The 19,022-nt window shown below is 33.7% G+C and overlaps 1 protein-coding gene across 1 annotated transcript; it reads left to right on the top strand.

The window, feature by feature from the left end:
* Positions 1-62: 62 nt before the first annotated feature.
* LOC127560736 (protein SCO1 homolog, mitochondrial) lies at positions 63-18,927 on the top strand. Its single transcript, XM_051995570.1, has 6 exons — positions 63-428; positions 2,424-2,514; positions 4,473-4,670; positions 8,220-8,312; positions 13,152-13,267; positions 18,154-18,927. The coding sequence occupies exons 1-6, from the start codon at positions 117-119 to the stop codon at positions 18,286-18,288; spliced, it is 945 nt and encodes a 314-aa protein (XP_051851530.1). The 5' UTR covers positions 63-116; the 3' UTR covers positions 18,289-18,927.
* Positions 18,928-19,022: the final 95 nt, after the last annotated feature.

The following is a 19,022-nucleotide window of genomic DNA, read 5'->3' as shown; positions in this document are numbered from 1 at the left end:
CCGGAACCATAGAGTGTAACTCCAATCAGGCGAGAGTAACTCTTCAATGTCTTTCCTTTTCAGCCGGAAGTTGAAGTGGCCTAAAGTGCTTTCCTCCGGTGTCTGCCTTTCACCTAATGGCGAGCTCCCTGTTTGCACTGCGGTCCTCCAGGGATCTTGTGTCCCTTAGCGTACTTCCTGGGGGGCCTTCATTGCGAAAATTGTGGTGCCGAAGCCCGGCTCTGAAGATTAAGAGAGATCTTCTGAAACCGGTTAGTGCAAGAGAGCTCCCAACATTTGCCTGGGCGAAGGAGAAGCTGGCCTTACAGCCTTTGACTCTTCGGCTGTTCGCGCGTGTCACAAATGGAGTCTGCGGGAGCCGGTCCTTTTCCACTGCAGGACAGCTACCGCGAGGAACCAAGGGCCAAAATGGCCCCCGCGCAGCAGGGGTGAGTAAGTAGCACCTAGTCAGAGGTGCTATGAGAATTCTATCAAGCTCCTACGCTCTCCTTCCCTCTCCCATTCTCTTCCTTCTCCCTCCTATCATTTAACCAAGCCTAATCTGTCCAGAACCTTGACAATGCTTTGACATTCCCTTCCGTTCATATTGAAGGTGAAACAAAGTTAAGTGACTTGCCCAGGGTCACATAGCTAGTAAGTGTCTGAGATCAAATCTAAAGGGAAGATGTCTTCCTGACCCTGAATTTGGTTACCTGGCCACCCTGCAACTGCTTTTATTCCTTCCTAAATCATGAATTCCAAAGAGGAGGCTCTTCAGTTTATCAGTGGTTATTATTATCATTCTAATAATCCCTTCCAGGAGCAAAAAATAAAAATTCTCAAAGGCATTCAAAGCCTTTCCTAACCTCCTCCAATCTTCCTACAATTCCTTGCCCTTCCCTTAGTCCATTACACTGGACTTATGGCTGTCCCTTGACTAAGACACTTCCATCTCCTGATTGGGCATTTCCACTGACTGCCTTCCATGCCCGGAATTCTTTTGCTCCTCATCTTTGCCCCCTTGGCTTTCCTTGCTTTTTTCAAGCCCAAGCTAAAACCTCACTTTCAGCAAGCCTTAGTGCATTCTATCTATTGATTATTTCCAGTTTATCTTGTATGTGGCTTGTCTATGCATAGTTGTCTCCCCAGTTTGACTGTGAGTTTGAGAAGAGGGACTGTCTTGCTTTGATTCCAGTTCCAAGCTCTTAGAAAGGAATGTATCTGGGTTAATAAGTTTTTTTGGACTTGAGAACTTATTTTTTTTTATAATAACTTAAAGTTTACAGAGTTTATTCCATATAATTCTATGGTATAATACGCATAAATACTTCATACTTTTTTTTTCCTGTTATGTGGGGCCTGAGATTTCAGTGGTGTAGGAAACTCCCTCTGCAGATCAGTAGCTGTTCTGGGAAGTTGAGTGACTTGCTTAGTATTTCACAGTCTATATGTGTCAGTTAGCACTAGAATAAACCCTCTTCCTAACTTCAAGGCTGACCTACTCACTATTACATGCTACATCCAGTCTTAGACTAATAATTGGGTTTTGTTTTGTTTGAGGTATTTTATTCACAAAGTATATTATATGTTACTTATGACAACCTTTTGAGGTGGATAGTGCTGTCTCTATTTTATAGATAAGGAAAAGACTCAGAAGTTAAGAAACATTCTATAAAGACTGAAGATCTGTTTATCTGTATGACCCTGGGCAGGCCATTTAACCTCTCTGGGCCTTCATTTATTGTTCCTTAAAAATGAGGGTCTTAAGACTCGATCTTAAGGTCCTTTCCAATTCTAACATCCTGTGAACTGCAAGATAATACTTTGGGATTTGATTTGTCTGTTCCTGTTTCAACATATAGCATTTTCATACAGCAGTGTCTTCTGGGAAAGAATTATCTTCCAGGCCAAAACAGTGTTTTTTGTACCTAGGAGGAAATCATAACCTTTTTTTTTGGAAGAGACACTTGAAGACTGGTGATTTTTTTCCTACAATTTCTACTACTTTTAATCTTAAAGATTTTATTTTTTAATTAATTTAATATCTCAGATAACTTTAGGAGTGCTCAAGAGCAAGAACTATTTTTTTTGAATGAGTAATCAACATAATCACAATATTAAAAATTGCCATCACTCAAAATGAGAACAAGATTATAGCCCTTAGAGGTAGAGCTGCCTATCATTTTTACTACTTCAGTTTATTTTTGCTTGTGTGTCAATATACAGTATGTAATTCTGTATGAGTATTCCTTTGCATTTCAACATCAAAGAATAAATGGAAATTTGTATAAGTTCAAATATATTGTACCAAATAGGTTGGTTGGCTATTAGGGCTTATATATATTTTGATCAGCATAGGTTTTATTACATTTTTATGTAAATCAATAGGATTACATAATTGCATCCTATTATTATTTTTACTGTTGAAATTTCTGTCCTAGTAGCCTGTTTCCTGGAAGTCCCTGGCATTCACATTTGCTATTGGTGGAGCTTTATTGGCTGGCATGAAGTACTTCAAGAAAGAAAAGGAAGAAAGTATGTACATATGCCCTATCCCCGATGGCCTTTGACCAAAGCATTTTATAATTATATACTAGCATTAGAACTTGTTCTTAGGAGGTTTATAGTTCAGTACTTTAGATTCCTTTTTGTACCTATCTTATAGCATTTTAAGATGTTGCATAAATCTGTTTGGAAACTCATTCTAAGCTATTACAACTTAACAAAGTTTTTTAATTTGGAAATGAGAATATGTTCAAGCTCTTGGTTACATATACTCCTTACAGACTGTGCCAGACTTCTTTTCCATTCATGCCATCTATACCAATCTCTTCCCTCTCTTGCTCAGAAGAGTATGCTTCATCATGACCCTAGTTCAACTCTTGAAATCATCTTTCATTTTCTCATCTTTTGCTTCACCCTTTGAGAAAGAATCGTTCCTTCTTCAGGGTCAATCCCTTTATTTGTGCTTTTGTTCCAACTCCCCCTTTTCACTCTTGAGAGTTGATTCTTTCTAGTGTCCTCAGTTTCTTTATAATTTTTTTTTTTTTTGGTTCACTGGCTCCTGCTCTGTTCATTGAAAAAACTTGCCACATCCCTCACAAATTTTCACTTGCCCCTGCCATCCTATAAAGCTTTCATCTTACATTTCTTTTTCTCTTCACACAGTAATTTCATTCTTCTATCTAGCTTATTACTAAACCATTCAACTGAAATTGAAATTTTAAGGATACCAACAATATTTTAATTGCTAAATTCAACTTCCTTTTCCAATCATTGATTTCTGCAGTATTTTCTACTATTTACTGTCCTCTTCTGGATTCTTTCTTCTCTGTGGGTTTTTTGTGATATTGCTTTTTCCTGAATCTCCCATCCCCAATGTCATATTGTTTCATCTTAAACTGAACTCTGGGGCTCTGTCAGAAGTAGCCTCTTCTTCTTTGCTGATAACGTTTAAATCTATATGCCTCGCCCTTAATTCTCTTCATCTAGATGTCCCATAGCTACCTCAAATTTATCATGTCCGTAATGGAACTAATTTTCTTCTTTCTAAACTGACCCTTATTCCTGACATTCCTATTTCTGCTAAGGATACCAGCATCTTTGTAGATTCAGGTTTACTACCTTGAAATCATCTGCATCTTTTCATTCTCTCATATTCCACTGGCTGACAAGTTTTGTCAATTCTTTAATTCAGATTCTTATTACCTCTTGCCTGGAACATTGCAGTAGTCTCCTAATTGTTCTCCCTTTAATCCTTTCCTTTTTGAATCCATCTTCCAAAAGCAGTCAAATTGTTATTTTTACAGTAGAGGTTTTATTTGCCTGCTCAGGGATTTTCATTTTGGTTCCCTTTTTCTTCTAAATGTAAACTTCCATTTGGCATTTAATCTAGCTCGAACCTATATTTCTAGAATGATTTCACCTTCCTTTAGTCACAAAGTCTAAAGAAAGTTTGGCTAAAGAAAGCCAAACTGGCCTCCTTGCTTTTACCCATAATAGTCTATAAACTGCACTCATGCTTTTGAAAGACAGACTGTCCCTCTTGTCTAGAATGTTCTCCTTCTCCTCTCTACCTTCTGAAATTCCTAACTCCCTTTCAATTCTGAACTTGTGTTAACCTTCTTTATGTGAACTTTTTTTATTAATATGATACTTCATTATTTTTTTGATATATGTTTGGTACTTTATATGTGAGATATTTCTCCTCAACTGTCCTCTTAAGGACAGTATCTATTTCATTTTGTCTTTTAGTTAACAGTGTCATAAATGCTTGTTGAATTGAATGCAGTTTTTCAATTTTTAAATCAATTAAGTTATGAGTACATTAAATGATTTAGCATTCAATTTTTTTTCCTGTCACTTTGTTTCATGCGAATTATAGGTAGAAATTATGTCATATTATTTCTGTTTCCCTTACTAACTGTAAGCTGACAAAGTGATGAGCCAGTGAGTATCCTAGCTACTTATTGATTTTTAATATTTTATTTTAGAGTTAGAGAAGGAACGGAGGCGAACCATAGGAAAACCTTTACTTGGAGGACCTTTCTCACTCATGGATCACAATGGAGAACCCAAAACTGATAAGGACTACCTAGGACAATGGATACTAATTTATTTTGGTTTCACACATTGTCCTGATATTTGTCCAGAGGAACTGGAAAAAATGATAGCCGTAGTGGATGAAATTGGTAAGAGATACTGTTTTCTAATCAATATGTTCCCATATTGTATTTTTTACTGCTTCTTATAATATCTTATTGGAAATTTATGAGAGAGCGTTGTCAGTATCAAATTAGTTTTGGTGAATTTTCTAAGTTCATTTTCAACCTTGTAAAAGATTGATTTGTTGTTGTTATTCATTCACTTCAGTTATATCTGACTCTTTCTGACTTTTTTGGGGTTTTCTTGGCAAAAATACTTCAATGGTTTGCCATTTCCTTCTTCAGTTCATTTTTACAGGTAAGGAAACTGAGGCAAAGAGGATTAAGTGAATTTGGAACTACATTTGAATTCAGGTCTTCCTGACTCCAAGCCTGGTACTCTCTCCACTGAGCTATCCAGCTAACCCTAAACTAAAACCTGAAACTTTGACTTAACATTAGCAAAACCTATTTTTCAAACATCTCCTATACATAGTACTAATAGTAGTAGTAGATGAAGCTACTTGATTGTTTATCTATTTTTCTCATCAGCTTCTTTACATAGTTCAGTTTGGTGTTAACTTTTTTTTTTTTTTTAATTTTTATTTAATAATTACTTTATATTGACACTCGTTTCTGTTCCGATTTTTTTTTTCCCTCCCTCCCTCCACCCCCTCCCCTAGATGGCAAGCAGTCCTTTATATGTTGGATATGTTGCAGTATATCCTAGATACAATATATGTTTGCAGAACCGAACAGTTCTCTTGTTGCATAGGGAGAATTGGATTCAGAAGGTATAAATAACCCAGGAAGAAAAACAAAAATGCAGAGAGTTCACATTCGTTTCCCAGTGTTCTTTCTTTGGGTGTAGCTGCTTTTGTCCGTCATTTATCAATTGAAACTCAGGTCTCTTTGTCAAAGAAATCCACTTCCATCAAAATATGTCCTCATACAATATCGTTGTTGAAGTGTATAATGATCTCCTGGTTCTGAGATCATTTCACTTAGCATCAGTTCATGTAAGTCTCGCCAGTCCTCTCTGTATTCATCCTGCTGGTCATTTCTTACAGAACAATAATATTCCATAACATTCATATACCACAATTTACCCAGCCATTCTCCAATTGATGGGCATCCATTCATTTTCCAGTTTCTAGCCACTACAAACAGGGCTGCTACAAACATTTTGGCACATACAGGTCCCTTTCCCTTCTTTAGTATTTCTTTGGGATATAAGCCCAATAGAAACACTGCTGGATCAAAGGGTATGCACAATTTGATAATTTTTTGGGCATAATTCCAGATTGCTCTCCAGAATGGTTGGATTGGTGTTAACTTTCCTTGAATGTCATGATTTCTTACAATGGTCTAAGAACACTATTTTAGGAAATAACTTTCACATCAGTAAAAAGAAATTTTCTTTTAAAAATAAAACCAGTTTCTTTCTTTTTTTTTTTTTTTTAAGTATGATTTCACCATTTCTAGTGCCTATCAATTTCTCAAAGAAGGTAATCATGAAGTATAGACATGAAACTTCCATACTTTTTACAAGCCTTACAATCTTCTTTCTTGCTCCAGGACCATATTTTCCTAGTTTTTATCACTATTGTCCCAGTGCAGTGCAAAATAAAATTCTCATAAAATGATGATTGCTTTTATGGTTTCTTTTATAGCAAGAATGTCAAGATTTATATAATTTTCTTTCCTTAATGATGTATTACCAGATATTGTTTACTAGCCAAGAATCTTATATTTAAAATTACATGCATCTTAGCTCATTTTTATAGAAAATCTACACAGTCTGCTGTTAAGACCTTTTGTCTCTCTTTTTTTTTTTTGCTTCTTTTTTTTTTTTTTTTTTTTGCTTCTTTGCCACTGTCACTGTTGTAGCAGAAAGGGGATAAAACTAAACTATTTTGTATTTTCTTTGATTTATGGGTTGTTTTGGCTAAAATTATTATCAAATTGTTAGGCTTTCTTATTTCAGTCCTGTGATTTGACTGTGGTTTCATATAAGTAGATATTTTCTCCTTAGGTTCCTGTTCTTAACCCCAAAATGCTGTTGTTATTTCATTAGTTTTCTTGACATTTAAGCCTTTAGAAGTTATGATATTCCATAATTTACAGTTAGGCAGTATCACTACTTGATCAGTATTACAATTGGAATTACAATAGTTTTTAAAAACTTAAATAAGGTATTAAAAATGTATCTTAAATCTGGACTGCTCATAATAAATACTGGATATAAAAATGTGCCCGCATTAATTTTATCCTATTCTGGGGGTGGTTCTTTTAGGCTAAAGTGTTTTCTTCAACTGAGTTTGTTTTTAGGCCAGCTGAACAAAGTTAAAATTTAAAGTTTGTCTTCTTAAAGACCCAAATGAAAATCCTTGATATATATGGTATGTGTAACAAAAAATTATAAATTATTGAAAATCCTTTAAGTACAGTAGATTCACACTGTTAAATATTGAATAGACTGATTTATGAATTATTCCATCACTTTCAATAGCTTGTGAAAGTTTGTGAAGCAAATATTTTCAGACAATAAAAACTTTTCTTTGAAAATACCAAGGGAGTAAATTTCAAAAGTTTGAAGTTCTTAATGATGCACAAAAGATATATATATTCAGTCTGCATTTGTAGAGAATAGGACCAGAGGAAAATAATATAAAGAGGCATTCATGGATAAAGGATCAACTTTACACTAAGTAATAGTAATTTTGCTGTCTATTGGTTTGAAGGCATTTCCTTACTATGCTCTTTAGTAAAATCACAAGTAATGAAAGTAATTAAGGGATGAATGAAATAATAGAATCCCCAAAACTTACAGTATAATAAGCATTTGAAAAGGAAAAATGGTCGAGCACATAAACTATTTTTGGAAGAAATTATAATTATTGTTGGCAAAGAAAGTTATAGAAAGGGGTATGGCAGAATAAGTTCTGTTTTCTTGGCTCTTTGATCTTTTTCTGTTATTTACCTTAATTCCTTCCAATTCTTTTCTCTGATCTTTTTCTCTAGTTGGCTATAATGAGCCACAAAGGTTGGGTGCTTGGCTTTGGCTCAACTCTCCAATCCACTAAAAAGTACATGTACATGAACAGGTGTCATGTATTCATCACTATTTTCAGACACCAAGGCAGAGCTTAGGGAAATGCCTTTTTTTTTTCACTAGAGCATTGTCTATTATTAATTGCTACTTAACATAAATGAATATACCCCAGTTGTTATCTAAGGATAAGAAACAGTTTGTTTACAAAAGTTTGTATATACTAAATACATCCATTGTAGTGAATGTTTAATAAATGTTTTATAAAGCAGCATGATGAAATGTAAAATTTTTGTAGTAGAAATCAGAATATCCAAGTTGATATGCTTCTAAAACTGTAAGTCCTTCTGGGATGTGACCAGAAATAATATTTCATTATAGTGTTAAGTGCTTTCTTTTTGTAAAAAGAAGTTGAAGGATAAAAAGCCAAGTTAGAATGATCTTAAATCCTCAGTCTGTTATTTAAACTACTGAACTAATCTGTCCATTAAAATTAGGATGATGATAAATGGTATTAATCTTTACTAATAAAAACTGTCTTTCAGATAGTATTCCAACTCTGCCAAATTTAATACCACTTTTCATCACTATTGACCCTGAGAGAGATAACAGAGAAGCTATCGCAAGGTATGTGAAAGGTAAGATATGATAATTTTTATTTTTTATATTAAAAATATATGCATATATGCTATTTATTCTTGGCTTATTTGATGCTTTTCAAAATGCTTTCATATATATTATTTCATTTGAAATAGGTAGGAGGGAACTGTGTTATGAAGGATTTTGAATGCAAGAGCATTATTTATATCTATTTTTTAAAAAATATTTTTATATTATATATGTATATATATTGCATATATAAAATTATTTACTTATTTATTTATGGTGGAGCATTTGGGATTAAGTGATTTGCCACAGCTAGCAAGTGTTCAAGTGTCTGAGATCAAATTTGAACTCGGGTCCTCCTGACTTCAGAGCTGGTGCTCTATCCACTGCATCACTTAATCGTCCCCAGAGCATTTTATATTTGTTCCTGGTGGTAAACAAAAATCACTAGAGTTTATTAAGTAAGGGTAATGTGATCAGACCTGAGCTTAAGGGAAATCACTTTAATGACTTATTGGAGGAAGATTGGATTGCAGAGAGAAATGGAAGGGAGTGATAACTCCTAGATTGTTACTGTGACATTGGGAGGATGGTGCTGCTCTCTACAATAATAAGGAATTTAGGAGGTGGGAAATATTTAGGAGAAAAAGATATTAAGTTCCTTTTTGGACACATTGAGTATAAGATGTCTGCTAAATATCCAGTTTGAGATATCAGTAAGACAGTTGGAGATGAGAGCTTGGAAATAACAGTTTGGGATACGATAAGTAAATTTGGGAATCATTAGCATAGAGGTTGTAATTAAATCTATGGGAGCTGATGACATTACCAAGTAAAGTAATATAGAACGGAGGTGAGGACCAAAAATTATCAACTTAATAGAACTCAAGCAATGGGATGTTGTTATACTTAACTTTCAGCTCATCATCACCTGCAGTTGCTTTAAGCAAATGATTTTTTTGAACATGGGAAGGATGTTCTCCACCCTTAGTATAGAGATAGAAGAGAAGAGGATCCAAGACAAAAACATTAAGGACACGTGTGGTTAGAGGGATCCAGTAAAGGATATATAGAAAGAGTGATCAGAAAAAAAGGAAGAGAATCAGAAGACAGTGGTGTACTGAAAATATAAAGAGAAGAGAGCAACACCGTCACAGAATAAAGATTGAGAAAGGGGCCATTAGTAACTTTGGAAAGGAGAAGCTGTAGTGGAATGATAGGGTTAGAAACCAGATAATAATGGAATTAAGAAAAGAGTAAGAGGAGAAAAAGTAGAAGCTTTTAGTTGGCCTTTTCGAGGACTTTAAATTACAAAGGGCAGAAGAAATAGGATAATAATTAGCAGGGTTGGAAAGATTAAGTGAAGCATTTTTCAGAATAAGGGAGGCATGGGCATGTTTGTAATCAGTAGGAAATGAATGGATAGAGAGAAAGGTTGAAAATAAGTGAGAGTAAGTCGAACAAGTAGAAGGATTGGATTAGTAAAGAGTAAGGCCCTTGCATCATATGAGACAAGGGTAGAGGAGAAAATGGCAGAAGGCACCTGAGTGATACGAGATAAGAAATATGAAAGAAGAGGAAATTCATGGCCAATGGCCTCAATTTTTTCTGTCCTTATGAAGCAAGGTTCTCAGCTGAGAGGTTGGGGAAGGAGTAACCATGAAAGGTTTGAGGATAGATGGAAAGTAAGATGTTGATTTGATAAGGGAGGTATAGAGTAAGATTACTTAGCAACAGTGAGAAACCAGTTGAGGTTGTATAATATAATAGCTTGCAGTATTACTTTATAATAATGTATTTACTTTGTAATTTGAAAAGCCTTTATGTTGCACATCTATCTTATTTGATCTGGATTGAATAATGTAAAATTGGATTACAATGTGTTCTACTTCCAGTATTGGGTTAAGGCTCCCAATGTCTTGACCCTCAGTTTTCTTTAGCGGAAGTCCTCAATTACCATTGAGTTCCCTTGCAGTATTATGTCAGTTATCTGAAATCAGAACAGTTTTTCCCTTAAACAGTGTGCTGTGTGTATAGTGTCTAGTTCCAAAGCTAACTTAACAAAAGACTTTTTAGCCAATAGAATGAATTTAGAGTTGAAAGAAGTCTTAGAAATAAAAAATCAAGACATGATTCATCCCCAAACTATATTTTCCTTTTCCTAATCAATTGGTCCAAGTACTTGTCTCAACAACCTAATTGCCATCTTGAAATTAGTAATTCATTTTATTCCTTTACATTTTCACAAAATGGATGGTTCTTAAGAGTTCTTTCAACCCTGACTCCATTGAGACTATTCACTTCTTATTGATAGAGGTTATCATTTAAGGTAAAGCATTTTGATGTATATGTATGCTTGTTTCATTGCACTGATTGTTTTTGTTGTTACTAGACCAGTTCTGTCTTAATTAGACTAGAGCTAGGCCCTTGGATAAATCAAATAAATCACTTAAATATCTTGATAATGATGATCAAGCCACTTAACTATTTTGATCTTCAATTTCTTTATAAAATGAGGAGGTTTAGATAATCCCTAAGGTCACTGCTAGATTCTATCACTTCTAGATTCTAAATATTGTCACAATAACTTTCTTACTTAAAAGTAGAATTGGGTTTTGTTTTTATAACAAATACACTACACATTTTAGATTAGTTACTTATTTAGGAAAAGATGGTGGCTTGGGAAAGAGAGAAGGAATCTTGAAAACATATTACCTCTTTCTTCCCAACTCCTTCCTCTTTCAGGTAAACTCCAGTGTCTTCCTCCAAGATTAAATATAAAATCCTTTGATATTTAAAGCTTTTTACAACCTGTCTCTCTTTAGTCTTTTCAGTTTTCTTAGACTCTTGCATCCTTCTGCATACTCTAATCTTGCTATATTGTTGCTTTTGCTTTATCTTACAACATTTTTGCACTTTCTACTCCCCTTGTCTGTAATACTCTCCAATTCAGTCTCTGACTCTTAAAATCCTTGCATTGAACTCAACTTAGTCACCACCTGCAGAAGGGTTTTTCTAGTCCCCCCCAACTTGGTGAAACCATTCTCTCTATTTATATTGTATGTATCTTATAGATACTTTTTTTTTGGCATTTTGTCTGCCTCTGTACTTAGCTTGTATGTTCTAATTTATATGTATTGTTTCCCTCATAGGGTTGTAAGCTCTTTGAGGATATGGTTTGATTTAGTAGTTTTTTTGTATTATTTGTAGTTATTTGTATGTTGATGCTTAGCAGTGTGAGGAACATAGTAAATATTTAATAAATATTGATTGATTAATTGAATTATTTTTCCTAATAATTTCCTAATAAATTTTACAGTTACATTAGAAAACAAAATCATGATATGGCCATTTTATTTATGAAATCAAATGAAGCAATTGCTTCATGAAGGCTTTTGTAGCCGAATCATCCTCAGTTTAATCCAAATCATGGCTTCTGGGTTTTATCATGCTATTTAGGACAGCTACAACCATCATCAGAAGTAAGATATTTAATTTAACTGAAACATTTATCTTAAATATTACAACAATTTTTATTCAGTAGATAAATATTGTTTTAATAATAGATAAAATATAATTTACTTGTTTTTGAATATTAAATTTATCAATTATTTGAAATGAAGGGTTTTTATAATAGTAAAATTAATCTTGTTTCCACAGGTTAATAAGAAACTAAAATAATATGGATATATAGTTAATAGTCTTCACTTTCCTCTTTCTAAGTAGAATTTAAAAGAAAAATTAAATTGCCTTACTTTTTTGACTCCTGAACAGTTTTTTTCAATTTAAAATTAATTTAGTCCAAAAGAAGAAAATATGTTTTCTACACCTGTTGAAAGGCATTTTTGATAACATTTTGATAGCCAAAAAAAAGTAGCAAAATGAATTTAGGTGAAATGTTTTTCACCTTTTCACTAATTTGACTTTTTAAAACTTCACCAACATAGATTCTTAATTGGTTTATTCTTAGTCAAGAAATGTATTATAGATGATTTTATGGAAAGGTAGCCCAGCTATAGACAACTCTTCTTTATTAGTAGTTGAGCAGTGACATGTGTACTAAGCATTAAATGTCTTAACAAGAAAATTATCTCAAAATAGTGTATAACTTGCTATAAACTACTTAATTATGATATTTTCTTTATAAGGTTACACAATAAAATATCCCAATTTTTTTATCATTTTTTGAGCTTTACTAAATGAAAGCTTTACTTAGTTATTTACAAATTTTTGTTAACCCCCAAAAGTAATTTAAATAAAAGAAATGATTTAAAGAGATCTGAATTTGACTCCTGCCTCTACCCCTGACTCTATTTTTTCCCCTTATCTTTTTTGTTGTTACTCTTAGTAATTTTTTGGTAAAACATTTGGGGTTAAGTGACTTGACCAGGGTCACACAACTAGGTAGTGTTAAGTATCTGAGGTCAGATTTGAACCTAGGTCCTCCTGGCTTCATGGAGGGTACTCTGTCAATTGTGCCATCTAACTACCTTCTCTCCCCCTAACTTTTGAGCAAGTTAAATAATCTGTCTGGACTCAGTTTCACTGGTAAACTGAAGAGGTTGGATTAGATAATTTGTGGTGTCTTTTCCAATCTGTAAATCTTTTTAAAAATGTAGACTGGCTTTGAAGTGGTGGTTAACATTAAAGAGTTTGAACTGTTTTAAATTGTCTTTAGTCTCATGATCTTAACAGATGAAATTTCTAGCACCATAGCAGCTTAGAAATAGTTGGGATCAAGCAAAATCATGGAGTACATCCAAACAAACATTTCATTTAACGCTGGCAATTAATGTTGAGAGATCAAATAGAGAAGTATGTTTTACATATATTACGTCAACACCATGCTCATTTGTTGGTTTCCTTTTTAGAATTTTCTCCCAAGCTAGTTGGCTTGACAGGTGGTCCAAAAGAGATTGATCAAATTGCCAGAGCATACAGAGTTTATTATAGTCCAGGACCCAAGGATGAAGATGAAGACTATATAGTAAGTAAATGCTCAGTTCCAACCCAAGTTACTTATATTTCCATGTTAACTTCTGGAGAATATCATTGTATTTGAGGATGAAAAATAAAGAAATAAAAGAAAGAGAATTGCACCGATCACATGCAGTTCCTTAAGGACATGTTTTTGTTTTGAGATCAGAATGAATTAGGATCAAATTACCAAACTTCAAGATTATAATTTACTGCCAAGGTAGGTCTTTTGGTGTTTTTTCATAAAGAAAAGAAAGTTATCATTTGTTAATAAGATTTTCATTGTTTAAATTATTTGGTTTCCCCATTTGTAGTTTTATTTCTGTGGGAAAATATGCTTTGAATTGACATTGCTAACATTATTTTGGAATAAAACTCATTTGTAAGTTGGGTTCTGCTCATAAAAAGACCTTGAATCCATGTGAAGGTCTCTAGCCTTCACAATGCTAATAGGACACAGAATAATCTACTCCCAACCTTGCACATCCACTTCCCATAGGCTTCCAAGTTTGCAGCAACCAGACTTGCTACAAGTCTCTCCAAATATCTAACCCATCATTTCCAGAAGCCCCTAGGGTAATACTGCCTTTGGAAATCAATGAGGTAGAAGACAAGGGAAAGGCAAAATGGTATGGGAAAAAGCATTGTATCTGAAGCAGAAGACCTTGGTTCAGATTTTATACCTCTGCTAATTACCTGTGTGATTTCTCCCCCTTTTTGTGAGCCTTAATGTTCTCATTCGTGAAATGAGTTGAACTAACTGATCTCTAAGTGTCCTCTTAACTCTGATCTCTAGGAAATGTTTATTTTAGAGTTATTGTGTAAATTGACCAGTAGAGGGAGCCATGATTCTGGTCTTTAGATTTTTGTTGCTAGGGCACATAATTATTTTCCTTGAGTAGACATAAGACTTTACCAATGATCTAAAAGGCTACCAATGGTAGATTTTTTAGATCCATAGAGGGAAAGATTATAGGATAGTCATTTTAGAGTTAGGCCAGCCCTCAGGAGGCTTCTTAATCTGTCCTTCGTTTTGCAGATGAGTAAAATGAGGCCTATGAAGATTAAGTGACTTTAGGTTCCTCCACTAGTAAGATACAGAGGTAGTCTTTAATACCAGTAATTCCAAACTTATTGATCTTTCCTTTGTACCACAATGATTATGAAGGAAAGAGGGCCATGTAGGTCACCAAAAGAGAGGGGCAAATTGGCCAGAGTGGAAATAGAGCAGATTGAAAGTTCTATGCTAATCAGTAGAGGTATTGAACCCACAAGTAGCCATTGTACTTACAGCTTGGGTGAAATAAGATGATCAGTCTTTTTTTTTTTTTTTTTTTTTTTTTTTAATAAAAATAGTTATGGAATCAAGCCTTTTTAATCCCTGAAGAGAGAAAAGTAAATCAGGCATACAGCATTAAATGTTAAAGAACTTTATTGTCTAGAAAATTAATCAAGTACATTTAAGCCTTAAAAATCTCTATACCTAAAATCTTCGTGCTTCATAATTAGAGCAGAAAACATTTTCTGCAAATATTCCTTAGTGTTTAATTAGAAAAGTAAATAGTCTTAATTTCCCTTCTAGAAAAGACAATATGAGTTTCAGAGGATGTTACATATTCTAAAATCTGTTGTTCAGGTAAACAGCACATGTAACAAAGAGAACTTAATACTGAACCAACTTACTAAATTCTTTTTTTCCTTTATCATTATAAAAGTCTTTATCACTCTTTCTCTTTTTCCCTTCCTTTCTGCTTTTCTTTTACCTGTTCTGTTCCAATCTACTATGTCTTTCTTTGAATTAAGTTGGTAGAAATCCCTGACTGAGTTTAAAGATACCTGTCCACTTCATGCAGGTCTTCTAAAACCAGGAATGCTTCAGTCAAATTAGGATGGTTGACAGAATAGATAAGATCTGAATCTACAACTAGCTCTATACCTGAACATTTATGAGCTTGCTTCTTTGAGGCAGTATCAGTTTGCATTGTGATAATGTATATCAGCCTTATAATCATCCAGTCATAGAGGGTAAGTCAGTTTTTTTTACTAGAACATATATTAATCCTTTGTGGGCACTTAGTTATGTCCGCATGTTGTAGACTTCCAGTTCTCCCCACCCTATCCCTTTCTCCTCCCCATACAGCTGAAAGGGCTCACTAGATCCCAAGGAACGATGGTATGATCCATAAAACTCTTAGTGTGAAAGCGAATGTCTTCTATTTTATACTTTAAATGTAGCTTCTATTTGAATGACCCTTTTACATTTACAAAGAACATCAAGACAATTCAGGTAAATAGTACAAGTGTTATTATTCCCATGTTAAAGACTTGGAAACTGAGCCTCAGAGATAAGTGACTTGCTCTGTGAATGAATGTTAAAGCTATCCCTCAAACCCAAGTCTTCTGACTCCCAAGTCTAGGATATTTTTTTTAATATGATGTATATAATTTTGATTGTGACCAAGTTAATTCACAATGTCTTAAAATAAATTAAATTGTGATAGGAGTGGTAACTGCAGAGGGAGATGTTGAATGGATAGAACTTGTGGCCACTGATGATAAATGGTACATTTGCCAGGGCTGCTTTATTTAGATCCCATATACTTCAGACTGTTATCTGTTTTTGACTTGTAATCCAGAATTGTTTTGATTTTTGCATTTAACCCATGATCAGGCTAAAAGAAATCATTGAAAACTCTTAGTTATAAACTGCTATCAAAAATTTTCAGTTTTTATCAAAATAGAATATTTACAATTGTATTTTGTACAGTTGTACTTTGAAGGGGAAAGGAAAGGAATAAAATCTAATATAAATTTGAACTCAGTTCTTCCTAAATCCAGGTCTAGGGCTTTATCTCTTGCATCACTTCCTAGATACTTATTTTGATACTGATTTTGAGACATTAAATTCATATAGATATGAAGCCTAAGGGTAATACTGCCTTTGGAAATCAATGAGGTAGAAGACAAGGGAAAGGCAAAATGGTATGATATGGTAAGATATCTTTCTATATCTACATATATCTTTCTATATTTATCTACATACATACATATATATGCTGATTAGTACATATGTGCCAAGGGGTAGCCAGGTATTTCTTATGATATTTGCGCTCCTCCACTGAATTATTAGAGACAGAAGAAAACATTAGCTATTTTAATTCCCTCAGCATAAATTTCTTGCTTTAAATGAATAGACCTGTGTCACTTGACTCTCGTTTTACATGTGTGTAATTATAAGAAATAACTTTATACCATGTATGTTTGTATGTGTGGATGTGTGTCTCTACTTTAGTACTAAGTATGCAGTCTAATCCTTCTTGCCAAATAATAGCCAAACATACTATTAATTCTGAGGACTCTGTTACTAAGTATTATTATCATGCTCTTGATTGATTAATACAATATTTGAGCTATCCTTTTTTAAAATAGGACTTCCTGGAAACATTTAGTTAAGAAAACTTAATTAAACCTTACATTAGACAAAAGGAATTTTTTAATAGGACTTTCTGGAGACATTTAGCTAAGATTAGTTATAGCTAATCCAACCTTAAATTAGAGAAAAGTAAACCAGAGACAGTTTTAGGAACTCTACCAGAAAAGAAAAAAGGATAATGGATTTAAGATGACTTCAGAGGAATATCATTTATATGCCTTTTTAGGAATATGCACAGAGGAGTTTTGCTTCAGATAGGATCACATGATGCTGAAACTTATAAAAGAGAAAATAAAATAATCCCCTTTTGGCTTAAATCTCCACATTTGAAATTCTTGATATCCATACACAATTCATTGTAAATTTGTAAACCAGATTGCTGATTTGGTTCCTTTGGCTTCCTGGCTTCTGCAGGTTTGTGCAAGTATTAATAGCATGGATAATAAACAGTCTTCATCAAACAGACTTATTTCAATCAAAATAAAAGTTCCCATACTTGATTTAAACTTAACACAAAGAAGTGCCATTCTTATTGCAACCATTTATATTTTTATTTACTAGACTCTGTAAAGAAGATAGAATAAAGTTCAGGAACTGGATGGAATTTTTATTCATAAATTTGTATGTGTGTAAAACAGACGCATGTGTGTAACTTTTTAAAAATTTATTTTATTTATCTGAACAAAAAAGAAAGCATTTCCATGCATATAACAGAGCACAAAAAGAGGATCCTGTATGAAACTGAATTTCTGTTTCACACTGCTTGCTTTCTTTAAAAGTAGGTAATAAATTATACAAATTACTTTTAAAATTATCCTAGTTTTCTATATTTCTTTCTGGACTTCCTACTGCTCTCACTGTGCATTAAAAAAAAATTATAACGTCCCTCCTTTTTGCATCAGTATTATTATCCTCACCCTCTTCTCTCATATTATGTACATGTTCTTAGAAGCAGCTATCTAGTGCAGTAAATAGAGCACTGGCCCTGAAGTCAGGAAAACCTGAGTTAAATTCAGCCTCAGACACAATACTTCCTAGCTGTGTGACACTGGGCAAGTCACTTAACCCCAACTGCCTCCCCACCCCACCAAAAAAAAAAATCAACAACACAATCATGTACATAGTTTTAAATAGTATTTCCAAATAGTTGTATTGAATAGGTAAAACCTCTTTCACACTCACCACAAGGCAAGAAAACTTACTTAATGGAATAGTTGGTCATTTACATAATTTTTTTTTAGTGTGACTGATGATCTCTGAAGTAGGCTTTGGAGAATCTCACTGTACAATCACTCAAGTTGGGAAGAAAGAATCAAGAAACATACCCAACCTATCCTGGAACATGTATGAGTAGAAAGGGTGAAACTTGAAGTCAGTGATTTCTTTTTTTTTTTTTTTTTTTTTTTTTTTTGTCCACAGCTGTTGCTTATCTTATCAATTTATATTTTCCTCTTTTTATACAGGTGGATCATACAATAATAATGTACTTGATTGGCCCAGATGGTGAATTTCTGGATTATTTTGGCCAAAACAAGAAGAATTCAGAAATAGCTGGTTCAATTGCTGCACACATGAGAGATCACAAGAAGAAACACTAAAATAATGTTATTTATATTTCAGCGATATTTTCTTACTAGTAAGAGTGCTTTATCTCCCTTAGGAGATAGTATATATGATTTTCAGTTCCTCTGAATCCCTGTACCCTGAATACATTGGATGTTTGTCCTATCCAGAGCAGTAGAAGAAAAACGACGTTTGCTCAGTTCTTTGAATTGTAATGATTAAAGCAGGAAATCTCTCAAGAAGTACTTTTCATTATGCTGCTGAAGTATGGGGAGAGATTGAAGCAATAGTTAGTGATAGCATAAAAATCATAGATGTAATTTCTCGCCCTGTATTTCATCTTGCTGACCTGATCTCTTGGCTTCACAGACACTTCTGAATTGTGGCAGATTATTTCCAGAGAAAAGGAAGATTTTTGGTGGTTGCTGTTAAAAAGAAAAAAAAAAGTCTTACTGGGACCATGATTGAACAAAGATAATTTTTTTTATTAAAAAGCAGAAATACCACCCTTATTGCTTGCTTACTTAACCTGCATCAGTCCATCTGGGAGAGGGGGAACTGATAAGAGGTTTTGATTTTTTTTTTCTTTTTAAGTTAGGGATAATTGCCTTGGTTTCTTATGTGTTCTTTGTTCTGTGAAGGAATGTAAAATAAAAGTGTTCATTTCTTTTGCATTGTTTAGCTCAGAATGTTTTTATTTCGGTTTGTTTTTTAGTCTAATTAGATTCAAGATCTTAGTTGTTGTTTTCGATCCTATTGGCAAATCACT

The sequence above is a fragment of the Antechinus flavipes genome, chromosome 4 (genome assembly GCF_016432865.1).
Source record: "Antechinus flavipes isolate AdamAnt ecotype Samford, QLD, Australia chromosome 4, AdamAnt_v2, whole genome shotgun sequence".
Taxonomy (NCBI): Eukaryota; Metazoa; Chordata; class Mammalia; order Dasyuromorphia; family Dasyuridae; genus Antechinus; species Antechinus flavipes.
The sequence above is the reverse complement of the archived record's forward strand: the minus strand, read 5'-3'. Positions and strand labels throughout refer to the sequence as shown.